Source organism: Hoplias malabaricus, chromosome 1, assembly GCF_029633855.1.
Source record: "Hoplias malabaricus isolate fHopMal1 chromosome 1, fHopMal1.hap1, whole genome shotgun sequence".
NCBI classification, from domain to species: Eukaryota; Metazoa; Chordata; class Actinopteri; order Characiformes; family Erythrinidae; genus Hoplias; species Hoplias malabaricus.
In genome coordinates this window covers 63,536,708-63,548,736 of record NC_089800.1, presented here as the reverse complement: position 1 = coordinate 63,548,736, position 12,029 = coordinate 63,536,708, and the positions used below count along the sequence as shown (strand labels likewise).

The window sequence follows — 12,029 nt, the reverse complement described above, 5'->3', positions numbered from 1 at the left end:
AATAATAAAGATTCAGAGAATAAAGTCAGAATTCTGAGAATAAAGTCGGAATAATTCTGAAAATAATATCAAAATAATTCTGAGCATAATTCAGTGGAATTCAGTGTATTGCTGAAGTCATACTAGGGTAGCTAAAGATTTCAGGAATAAATACTTAGTTCTTTGGCACATCAGGATCAGATTGTGATTAGTATTTAAATGCTGAATCAGTTGTGCAAGAACCCTTTATTCAGAAGGGGGAATAGTTTCACAGGATACAATTAGCGCAAGTGGAACTCCAGTGTGCCCATGAGGCTCCAACATGTTACGGCTTATACTTGTAAAATAACCTAAAGCCGTAAGCATTGCAGTCAGGGGCTGAACTAACGGAGTTATTTGTTGTGTGGATTAGTTTAATAAATAATTATGTTCACTTCATTGACTGCTTCTTTCACAACTCAAGCACAGACTGTGATTCTGTCTGTCTACATATTATAATAATAATCCATGCAGTATTTCTCTAAATATTCATATTTCTGAATCAGATTTTTTCAGACTTTAATCTCTGAATTATTCCGACATTACTCTCCAGCATTATTCTTTCCAATGCTGTGTCTAAGCTCTCCTCACTGAATATAGTGAAGTATTAATACTGGTCAATACAAACCTAAAGAAATATTCCTAATCTTAAGGTTGAGGTATTCTGCTAAAATGAAACCTATTCTGGATGCATTTGTCGGCCACATATAAAGGGGTCTTGGAAATGGGACAGCATAATTGCACTGGTGTGACTTAATCAACCTCTAAATGTCTCCTTTGAAGTATGCAGTTCCTGAACTGAACTGGCAGCCCTCCTGAAATCAAACCCAGAATACAGCTCTAGCTTTCTAAATGTTTCTAAAGATTTGCCCACCCATTATATTTACTGCCCCACCCAACACCACTGCCACTGCCACCAAAGCAGCTTAGAACCAAGCCTGCAAAGCACCATCTCTAATAGGAGTCATAGGTTTTACTTGTCATGTATTTGCATGTTGTCTTTGTTTTTTGGGACTAAACAGGGCTCCTTGCCTCAGTTCAGACAATAGTTTTTTTTTCTTTTCTTTGTTCCTTGTAGCATGCCTAGCTCTCCCTGTAGTTTTACACCAATTAACAACCCAAGAAGCGTTTGAACCTCTTCAAAAGACCACAGCTTATTTTTATGAGTCAAATAAAAACTATTGTGATCGCTGCTGTAAGATGAAGATTTTACAAGGTGATGCATGGTTAATTTTTGTCCAGTGTAGTACATTCAGGTACTTTTAATTCTGTGACAGTATTTAAAAAAAAAATTATAATACAAAACACTACAAACAAGCAAACAAACCAAAGACAAACCAGATTAAAGAAGTGAATCATGCAAAGTGCATTAAGGAGCATTGGAGAGGGATTTTTACAAAAGCAGAAAAAATACATACATCTCTGCAGGACTAAGCCCCCCCCCACCCCCCCCCAAAAAATAAATAAAATAAAATACATGAATAATAAATAAATAAACATTTTTTTAGAATGTCAGTAAATGTGTAGCAGAAAAGCATAAGCAAATAAAATATCTCATAAACTATTAAATGTATTTATACTTTCCAAAAATATTTGTTTCATGTGTATTTAAATGTACTGCTGTGCTATTTATTTTATCATTTTCTACCTAAATAAAACAGCAACACTATTGAAAACGATATTAAGATCATTCAGTAATGCGATATTAATGTTATACTGTAAATCGTTTAAACCATTTCGGTACTTACAGTAATATTACACTTTAAATACGTAACTCTCTAGAACTTTTATTATAGCTCTGCCAGTCGATTCGTGCTGTTTCCAATTGGTTGTTAACATGATGACGTCGGTGTGCGTCATCATCAGACTAACGGGCGGATTTTTCAAAATGGAGGAAAAGGGAATATTTTGGAGGGGAAGAAAATTACAGTGGATAAATGATTTTTCTCAGGTTACAGTCCGCGGAGGACCACGGCTCTTGAGATAGAGAGAGAGATCTAAGCGACGCTAACGTTTTAAAGAGGCTATGAGGTGAAGATGAGTGTCTCCATTGGTGAGAAAATAGAGGTGAGTTCAACGGGCTCTTGACGAAGCAGTCGGTAGTTTAACCACGATCCATTCGAAGCGGGTTTTGTCGGGTGTGCGGTTCACTGGTTTCCGTGTTTAACATTCGTTTAACCTGTGCGTTGTATCCAGTTTGATACGTCGATGCGTCGAGTGATTAAGTGTGTGTGTGTGTTTGTTTGTGGGCGGGGTGGTGGTGGTGGTGATGGTGTTTGGAGAGTCTGTTCGTACTTCATAAGACGAAAGGAGATAATGAAGAGGGCGGTTTCTCTATGCTCAGTCTCTTGAGATCGTAACCTGGCGATTTGTGTTTGGAGAATTGGGATTTTGTAGTTGCTAGGCGACAGCTAAAGCGTCCGATTGAAGTAACGTTAAATTAGCGGGAAGAATCGCGGGTCTGTGGCTTCTACGGATGTGTCGTGCGCGAACGAGTCGACTCGTGTTAAACCCATTTTTAAAGATCGCTAGAGCCGGTGACACACTTCAGTAAAGCCCCAAACCAGATCTCGCAAGAATAAGGAGATCATTTTTATTCTCAGCTGTGTTCCAAATCGGCAGAAATAACATTTAGGATTCTACATTGTTTTTCGGAAAAATGTTTATAAGTTGCAAATAAGATGTTTTAAATTGTAACAGATGGAGTTATAGAAGATTTTAAAAAATAATATGTAAAATATATTATTCACAGTATTCTCACTCAGGAAAGAAAAATCGTTATAATTATAAAAATATAATATTTTTGTCTCTAAGTTTAATCATCATTTACTATATTACATTGATGTTTGTTATAATGTTATTGGCTATATTATGGATATATAAAAATGCTTATTAATTGTTATATAATTTTAATTAACATCATTAACATGTAGATAAAAAGGTAATGTGAGCCAATACCATAATTCAAGCTTTACATGGACAAAATTTTTTAAATGATGCATAATATTAACTGTTTGAAAGACAAACGTACTAAACGAAGATTTGTTGGGGAGCTAAAATAGTAGACTCTTCTAAAATGAGCCGAGTCTATTCACGTGATTCCCTGAAAAGATTCAGAATGCCCGTCACTGGAGGCTTCGCTCAATGTCAGTGTCAGCTGCAGGTAACTAGGGACGCGTCCGCGCGAGACACTCGCACATCGAGCTGAACAGCGGTCACATCCCGAGCAGGTGGCGGCGCAAGGAAAGATGTTTGACATTATTCAATCTTTAATGCAAAACCTAACAAACACTGAGATATGTGCAGTAGATGGTAAAATCCTGAAGACATCTGGGAATGTTAAGATAGAGGTAGTATATATCTTCTGTTATTTACGAGTGTTTTGAGCGTGTGTGTGGTGGAGTACTTTTTTATTATTATTGCACTGGGATGTTAGGGTTGGTCTCAAGTTCATTTACTCCAACTAAGTAATCCTTTTTTTCCAGGACTTTAAAGTTCTCACCTTACTTGGTAAGGGATCTTTTGCGTGCGTTTACAGAGCCAAATCTGTGAATACAGGCTTGGAGGTGGCCATCAAAATGGTAAGACTGTCCCCTCTATATGTATTTTTTATTGTTTGTGAGGGGGAACAGATGGGTGTTCTGTCTTTGTACAGTGGTGGTGAGGGGCATCTGCTCTGTAATTATGTGGTCTGTATCTGCAGATTGATAAGAAGGCCATGCAAAAAGCTGGTATGGTACAACGTGTCATTAATGAGGTGGAGATCCAGTGTCGGTTAAAGCATCCATCCATATTGGAGGTGAGTTACTGTTTCCCTCAGGGATTTCCTTTGATTAAGCTGGTGAGCTGTGCTCAACTGATCTTTTTTCTTTTTCCTGTCTTTATAATTAAGAGTAATAACAATGATGTTAATTATTTGTTAGAACTAAATTTGCATAAGCAGTAAAAATTATTTGTAGTGGTAAAATCTGTTCATGTTGGAAATGTTTATTTATTAAATGTTTTACTGGAAGCTGGCCTGTTTTTGCATAATGTTAAAAGTCTGTTGATTCCCTGCCCTTTTGTTTTCCTTGGTACAAGCTGTATAATTACTTTGAGGACAGTAATTATGTGTACCTGGTCCTGGAAATGTGCCATAATGGGGAGATGAGCCGCTACCTGAAAGACAGGAAGAAACCTTTCACAGAAGAAGAAGGTGTTTTTTTTTGGGGTTTTTTGTGTATGTTGTTGTTACTTTAGTGGTGCACAATGATATTGGAATGATATCAGTGTTGCTATTCAAACAATTCAGCATCAGACTGGTATTTTATGATGTATTTACTGTACTCAAGTGGAGCAGGACAGTTAATATATGCTATATATAAGCTAATATATGAGCATTTGTTTTATTTTGCTGCTTAAGTTAACCTATAGAAATAAATTATATATTCCACTGTAGTGCTGATCTAAACAGAAACAATATATAAATGACTGTAAATGTTTATGTATAGGAATTTATGTAGAATTATCTTCTCCTTGGAATGGTTTTAATGTTTTAAGAAATGTCTTGAGCATTTGTCTTTATTGCTATTAGATAAATTCTCATATGTAGTCTTATATTTTTTGAGTGTATTAATTTTTGACTATTTCAACAGTGAGACATTTCATGCACCAGATTGTGAAGGGCATGCTGTACCTGCATACTCATGGCATTATGCACAGAGACCTCACCCTGTCTAACTTGTTGCTCACCAGCAACATGAACATTAAAATAGCAGACTTTGGTCTTGCTACGCAGCTCAAGCTACCCAGCGAGAAGCACTTCACGATGTGTGGCACACCCAACTACATCTCCCCAGAGGTGGCCACACGTAGCGCTCATGGCTTGGAGTCTGACGTCTGGTCGCTGGGCTGCATGTTCTACGCCTTCTTGACTGGTAGGCCTCCTTTTGACACGAACACTGTCAAACAAACCCTTAACAAAGTTGTTTTGGGAGAATATCAGATGCCCACTCATGTGTCATCTGAGGCTCAGGACTTGATTCAACAACTATTACAAAAGGATCCAACTCTCAGGCCCAGTCTCTCAGCTGTGTTGGACCATCCTTTTATGACGCACAGTGGACCAACTGCAAACAAAGACTCTGGAGCTAGTGATGGAGGCTCTATCGATAGTGGCATTGCAACAATATCTACAGCATCTAATACCACAAACGGCAGCAGCAGCCGGCTCCATAGAAAAGCTCGGCATGTGGTTGGACAAGCCTTACCCAATCGTATTGTGCCACTTCCCAGTCAATCACAGCAGTCCTCCAGCTCCTGCTATAAGGTACGTCAAGACTGGCAGCAGCATCCACCAGGCAATATGAGGCTACCTGTGGATGCAGACAGTGAAAGACCACATTCTCGCTACCTGAGACGGGCTCACTCCTCTGATCGCTCTGGTGCTGGCCTCAACCAAGCTCGACAAGAAGTGGAGCTGGAGCGATGCCACTCAGAGGAAGTGCTTACAAGCTCTGGACGGATTTTCCCATCAACCTCCAGTTACCGTGACACTTCCCATTGCTATGCTGAACATGGGCGATTACCCTCCCCTCCGGTAAAACAAGCTGCAAAGTAAGAAGCATTAGTATTACTAAAGAATGTTGTTTGCATGATTTGTATTATTTGGAGATTTTAAGCAGTTATACTGCAAACTACAGATGCACTGATATGGGAATTTGGCTTGTATCCAATGAAGCTAAACATTTATAAAATAAAAGAACACTTCCTCTATAATCCTTTCAGAGGTTAACAATTGTAATTTTTTGTTAAAAAGAATACCCACCAATTAGATTCATTTAAATAAAATTGTGATAATGATAAACTAAATGTATTGTTTTGCCTGCCTATAATGTGTTTGGTCATGTGTTCGTTGGAAAGTTTAATGCAGCTATACTTAATCTGTACCTTTTAATAATTTGGACAGTACTGAATAAAAAAGTCTGGTTGCTGATATTCGTTAATCAGCCCTTTCCCCTTTCTGTCAGCCCTGGATCCTCTTTCACTACTCCAGTGCATCCTGTCAGACTGCAAAAACATGAAAATGAGACACAGCCTTGGTTCAACACTGATGGTATTTTACTTTTATTTAATTGATTAACATTAATTTTTGATTTTTATTAAAACAAATCTTATATGAAAACTAAAACATATATTTTTGTTTTAAATCATAAGGATCTTTCAAGAGGCCAACAGACATCAGCAGCCATAGCAGTAGTAGGAGTTTTCATTCTGGGAGGGAGAAAGTGGGGGCCCTGTCATCCTGCAGTGACAGAGCAAGTGTTAGAGGCATCAGTGGCCTTCCCACTCACCTATACAATTCCTCCTTGCAAAACAATCCAGGGCCCTGCATGGGAGATGGTCTTGTAGGTGGACACTACCCAGCACCTCAGGGGTGTTTAGAAGAGCAGTCTGCTCCACTGTCCAAAAGTAAAACTAATTTGGTAAAACAGATTAAGAGGAGTCCATTTCCTCCTCTCTGTGCAGCTAGACTGAAGCCTATCAGACAGAAGACCAAAAATGCAGTGGTGAGTGAATTTCTTCATTTTGCTTTTAATATATACTCAGGAATGTTTTAATAAAGCTTATTTGTGAATATTTGATGTTTTGTTCTTCTGTAGTAAAATGCTATTGTGAAGTATTTTTTATTTTATTTTATCCTGATATTTGTACTATCGCGACCATAAAATGGATTAAGCGGAAAAGATGATGATGATGATGATGATGATGATGATGATGATATGTGTACTTTTTAGGTCAGCATACTAGACACAGGAGAGGTGTGCATGGAACTCCTAAAAGGCCAGGGAGCTCAGGAAAGGGTCAAAGAAGTGCTGAGGATCTCCTGTGATGGTTCCATGGTAAGAAAGTAATTCACTGAATCACACATTGTGCTTCTTTATTTTTTATTAATTTTTTACTCTGTGAAAGGAGTTAAATACAGCAAAATAACTTTCTTTCTTTAGGTCACTGTGTACCAGCCCAATGAGGGTAAAGGTTTTCCTGTCTTGGACAATCCACCTTCTCCCCCAGAAGATATTTTTATATGTGGTTACGAAGATTTGCCTGGTAAAATTGAAGAATATACATTTATTCAAATTTGCATTTTACATAAAAATTGTTACAATAAAATTAATTATAATCTGTTATTTATTTATTTATTTTAGAGAAATACTGGAAGAAGTATCAGTATGCCACAAAGTTTGTTCAGTTGGTGAAGTCAAAGACTCCAAAAGTAACCTTGTACACAAAGTTTGCCAAGTGCATGTTAATGGAGAACTCGCCCAATGCAGACTTGGAAGTGTGCTTTTATGATGGTAGGCACCTCACTTTTAAAAAGCACTAGTAAAACCAAGGGAAATCCTGCAATAACTAAGTAAAAATATATGTCCCATGAAAGGGGACAAAATATACTGTTCTTATTCACTTTGTTTCAAGTAATAAAATCTCCATTATCATGCTTTTTTTAGGTGCAAAAACTCACAAGTCGAGTGATCAAGTGCGAGTGATGGAGAAAAGTGGCAAGTCATACACAGTGAAGGGAGATGTAGGCCTGAGTGGTGTGAGCCCTGACTGCAGAGTCTACATGGAACTTACAGATGAAGTAATGAGCTTTTTTTCACATTTTTATTAACTGGTAATCATTCTGTGTTTTTGTTATTAAAATTAATTCTGAGCTGGTTTTGGTTTTAATGACTTTTTTCAGTTAAGTGTGGTTTGTCCATTACTACTTTCTGTTAGACATTATATTCATTATGAGTCTCTGTGTACTTTTGTCAGGGACACAGGATGTGTCTGTCTTTGGAGGCTGCAATTAGTGCTGAGGAGCAGTGCAGTGCTAAATCCACACCATTCTTCCCGGTCACTATTGGCAGGTCAGACTGAAATTCTATTTGCTTTTATGTTGATCATGTTTTAGACCACTCAATTTTGTTAATTTGCAAGTCATCCATTGTGGTCTCTTTTAGATATTTACTTTCAGATATAGCAGGACTGCTGTTTCATACTAGATGTTTTTTTTTGGGCCTTTTAGTCTCATTCTTTTTAATCTGTTGCTTCCTTTATGTTGATTTCTCAGGAGGCCAACTATCCCCACATCTCCATATCCTGTGACCCAGCCTACCTCTGATCACGGTCCTGCTGTCCCTGCAGAGGTAGCTCAGGTCTGCCTGAGTCCACCCCAGCCACCTCACATCACCCCTTCTGTATGTGACACACCTTTAATAGAGCTTCAATTATGTCTTGTATATGCATTATGAAACTGAAAAGTTAGCATTTTACTGTAGTGGTCTCACACTAGTAACACAACTGCACAGTGTTGACTGTGGACAGTGTGGTGGTCTTTCACGGTGTGTCAGCCACTGTGTCTTCCAAATATCAGCCACTTTTTGTGGTACTATTTGCTTATCCAGTCTTAGAAGTGGTGTAAGTTTTTCCATATGAGCATAAGTTCAAAGGAAATTATATAACTTAATGAATAGAAGACATTTTATAGTGATGATTTTATTGTAAATAGAATCAAAAAACAAGGTAATTTCAAACTTAAAAATTCTTTACACAACAGTTGACATATAGAGTTCTTTATTGTAAAAGCTCAACTGTAAACAGGTTATTTATTTATTTATTTATTTATTTATTGCGATATGCCTGTTGGAGTGAATTACTAACGTTCATTTACTTAACTGCAGATGATTTCCTACAATGGATCTGATTTTACAACAGCCAGTTTGGCTAAAGGCAGCTCACCCCAGACAGCCAAAGAAGGACATTGTGTCAACACAGGAAAAGTGCTTAAGTCTATCTTTGTGCCTAACATTGGCTGGGCCTCTCAGGTAAAATATTGACATTGTTATTGTAGCATTACTATGGGAATGCAATTTGGTGGAAGAAAATAAATTTAGATTGAGAGAACATTTTTTTTCTTTAAACATGCATTATAAATTTGCAAGTAAAAAATCAGCTGGTTTGTATTAAATGTAATCAAATAAAATAGTGTTGAACGCAAAAGACAATTGACCATTTAGCACAAAGAGTCATGCATAATAATAATATAGCATTTAGTGTAAAAGGATGAATACAGCATGAGTGCACACATGCACAATTTTTTAATTGGCTGATTTTTTTTTTATCATGGCAAAAATAAAATGCACACTTCCATGAAAAAACATTCTTGACAATATTCAAAGGCTGTGCTGATGTATTTTAAGATAAAATATGCTTATATTTCATTAACATGTGTCTATATTTTAGCTAACAAGTGGAGAAGTTTGGGTTCAGTTTAATGATGGGTCCCAGCTGGTGGTCCAGGCAGGGGTCTCCTGCATCACGTTCACCTCCCCTGATGGACATATCACTAGGTAAGGCACTTAAGCAAAAAAAGTATGAATGAATGCCGAACTTGTGATTGTGATTTTTTTTTTTTTTTTTTTTTTTTTTTTAAAGCAGTTTCAGACATTCTGTTCTTTTTCAAAGGTATAAGGAGAATGAGAAGTTACCGGAACTTGTGAAGGAAAAGCTTCATTGTCTTTCATCCATCCTGAGCCTTTTGGCCAGCCCAGCAGCACGACACTGAGTTTACAGTAGGACCACATTGATTACAAAGTAGTGAAAAGCAATCAAAAGCATGCACTTACTTCTCCTAAAAATGCATTAAATATCTGTAAATACATTTTAACTGTTGTATAAATAGTTACAGAGATTATGAAAATATATATTTTTTATGTTGTACAGTATGAATTTCCTGAATTAGTTGTCTTGTGCATTTGGATTGTAAGAAGTTTTTTTTTTTACACTTGTGGGAAAAATGCATCCTCTGAGCTTCAGTGAAATATCACATAGGCACAAATGTAAGGAATAAACATCTGTCTACTGCCTACAATTGGTTATCTCAGTGTCTGATTTTTACCCGATCACATTGACCTCTCCAAGAGGACTTGAGTTATGAACAGCTGATACAAGATGTTTTGACAGGTACTGTACTTAATCAACCACACTAGCTTGTGTCCAGAGCTGCTGTAATAATACCAGTTAAAACATAGCATCTACATATGTGCACTAGCATTCAAATGTAAATCAATTCGATTTGAAAATATGGTTGCATGTAAGTTGATCAAAATATTGTATGCTATTTCTGAACAGTCACAGATTTAAGGAAGCTGGGTGTCCAGGATAATGAATACAAATGGAAAAGATTCTAAAGATGAGAGAAAACTGTAAAGCTCTGAGAATTAATTTATAATAAAAATAATATCTAGTGTTCATATTTTTCATATATTGTCACTTTCCAACAAAAAGTATCAACAAAATAGTAACTTTACGGGAGAAGGGCAATAAACCTTAACTTTCAGTGGAAGTAAATGTAAAAGATTTAATTTCAAGTAATTTGGGGCATTTCTACTGGCCCATTCATCATTAAACTTTCACTCAAGGTGAAGGACAGCTATTGTGTTCAAATATTAATAAACATTATAATCAACAAAAATGGAGTTATGTTTTTCATTGGACAGTGACAATATGGAGAATAAAAATGTAGATGATATTGCAAAGAATTTATGTAAATAGAAACTGTTAAATACTTGAATATTGATGTACTAAACTTTTTTCATTGTGACTACAATAATAAAATGAACAGTTATTATTAAATTTTAACACTTGACAGCTGGTTAGATGCAATTTGTGATTTCTTTATAAATTAAGTTTTGGAATATTCACAGTGATAGAGTTTAAGAAATGTTCATTATTAAGCATTAATTATTTGTACCATTCCTTTTTTTTTATTATTCGGTATAATTTTGCTGTACAAATAATATTGTAGAGTAGGGCCTAGACTAATGGCTCTGCATTCCTACATTACCACCCTCAAGTGGTTTGGATGTAGAAGACTGTATTTCATGACCTATTTAGTGAACTACGTAGGGAGCAGGGAGCGGTTTGAGACTGAGAAAAGAGATATATATGTGTTAAAAAGTACAAGATCTCCACCTATGTGTATCCTCGAAAAATACAACAACAATATAAATCCCAGTGATGGCCAGTGGTGGGCAGTGGAGCTGGGGTGGTGTATCCAGTGCTCAGCGGAGAGAGGGTGCTGCTGGCAACCTGGCTGAATGAAGGCGGCGTGACGTCAGGAGGGTGTGATCGTTGTGTGGGTGTTCAGTTCGCGATTTCAGCGCGATTGGGTACATATCGCTAACTTACCGTTTCTGGTTCTCCTCTGAGCGTCAGTGTTCACCAGCTCCTCGGAAGGAGACCATGGAGAACGGAGAGCACTCCAGCTCCAGCTAACGAGCTACTAACCAGTCTCGGTCGGCGGAATGGGTGATGTGTTAGCCAGCTAGGTACGTAGCCCAGGGAAGAAGTTTGTTTTTCTGATTATTTACTCACTGAAATATCCAAATATAAACTACATCTATGTTAAAGACCTCGCGCAAATTGTATATGTGGTAGCATTTTGTGGCAAGTCATATCTGCCATTAACTGCTTGGAAACGCAACTGACACGAAGCTGAAGTTGGTTTCTCATTCGATTTCGTTGTTCCACCTTAAACGGAGCGCTACTCGCACTTGTACTTCGGGCAGAACCACCGTTAGCAGAATGTAACTGCCGCACCATTTAAGGTGGAATGGAAATTTTGAATAAAAAGCTGGTCAATCGGAAACCAACTTCAGCGACTGCTGCTTGACTTAGCTGTTTGTTTCTTATTTCTAAAACGCCTGTGCTAATATAATATACTTAACAATTTTGACGTTTGAGGGATTCATTAAACTTGCTTATCGTCAATAGCTATGATGGCTATCTACTTGTCGAATAGACATATTTCATCTTCTCGGCTAAGCTAGTTTTCTGGTTGGTGCGGATAGGTTAGCAGTTTAACACGAGCATCAGCTCTTGGGGACTGCGAGTGTGCTCCAGAGATTTCTGTCAGTTTCAGTGTGAGTCGGCTTTCTTTATAATGTAAAATTCAGTGGCCGTTAATCCGCCTGTCTGTCGGT

At 37.4% G+C, this 12,029-nt stretch overlaps 2 protein-coding genes across 4 annotated transcripts in view; both read left to right on the top strand.

Annotated features, from left to right (window-relative positions):
- The first annotated feature begins 1,854 nt into the window (after positions 1-1,854).
- plk4 (polo-like kinase 4 (Drosophila)) lies at positions 1,855-10,066 on the top strand. Of its 3 annotated transcripts, none has more exons than XM_066681330.1 (16): positions 1,855-2,085; positions 3,504-3,599; positions 3,722-3,817; positions 4,099-4,213; positions 4,653-5,613; positions 6,027-6,112; positions 6,214-6,566; positions 6,795-6,899; positions 7,005-7,107; positions 7,206-7,355; positions 7,509-7,642; positions 7,819-7,913; positions 8,117-8,243; positions 8,727-8,870; positions 9,289-9,395; positions 9,511-10,060. In XM_066681330.1, the coding sequence occupies exons 1-16, from the start codon at positions 2,056-2,058 to the stop codon at positions 9,608-9,610; spliced, it is 2,802 nt and encodes a 933-aa protein (XP_066537427.1). In that variant the 5' UTR covers positions 1,855-2,055; the 3' UTR covers positions 9,611-10,060. The 3 variants fall into 3 exon arrangements, with proteins under 3 accessions (XP_066537427.1, XP_066537411.1, XP_066537419.1); XM_066681314.1 differs by lacking the exon at positions 1,855-2,085 and adding an exon at positions 3,267-3,368 and having other exon boundaries at positions 9,511-10,061; XM_066681322.1 differs by lacking the exon at positions 1,855-2,085 and adding an exon at positions 3,275-3,368 and having other exon boundaries at positions 8,117-8,201; positions 9,511-10,066.
- Positions 10,067-11,100: 1,034 nt separating this feature from the next.
- itpk1b (inositol-tetrakisphosphate 1-kinase b) overlaps positions 11,101-12,029 on the top strand; it is a 38,569-nt gene continuing 37,640 nt past the window's right edge. Inside the window, exon 1 of the mRNA XM_066670497.1 lies at positions 11,101-11,375. The gene's annotated coding sequence lies outside the window, so the exon portion shown is untranslated. The remainder of the gene's footprint in view (positions 11,376-12,029) is intronic.

Bases quoted from the DNA above. Each gene is read 5' to 3' on its own strand.
- plk4 (XM_066681314.1), top strand. From the start codon at position 3,267: ATGTTTGACATTATTCAATCTTTAATGCAAAACCTAACAAACACTGAG. The intron at 3,818-4,098 runs GTGAGTTACTGT...CCTTGGTACAAG, and splicing joins AGCATCCATCCATATTGGAG to CTGTATAATTACTTTGAGGA. The intron at 7,356-7,508 runs GTAGGCACCTCA...TGCTTTTTTTAG, and splicing joins GGAAGTGTGCTTTTATGATG to GTGCAAAAACTCACAAGTCG.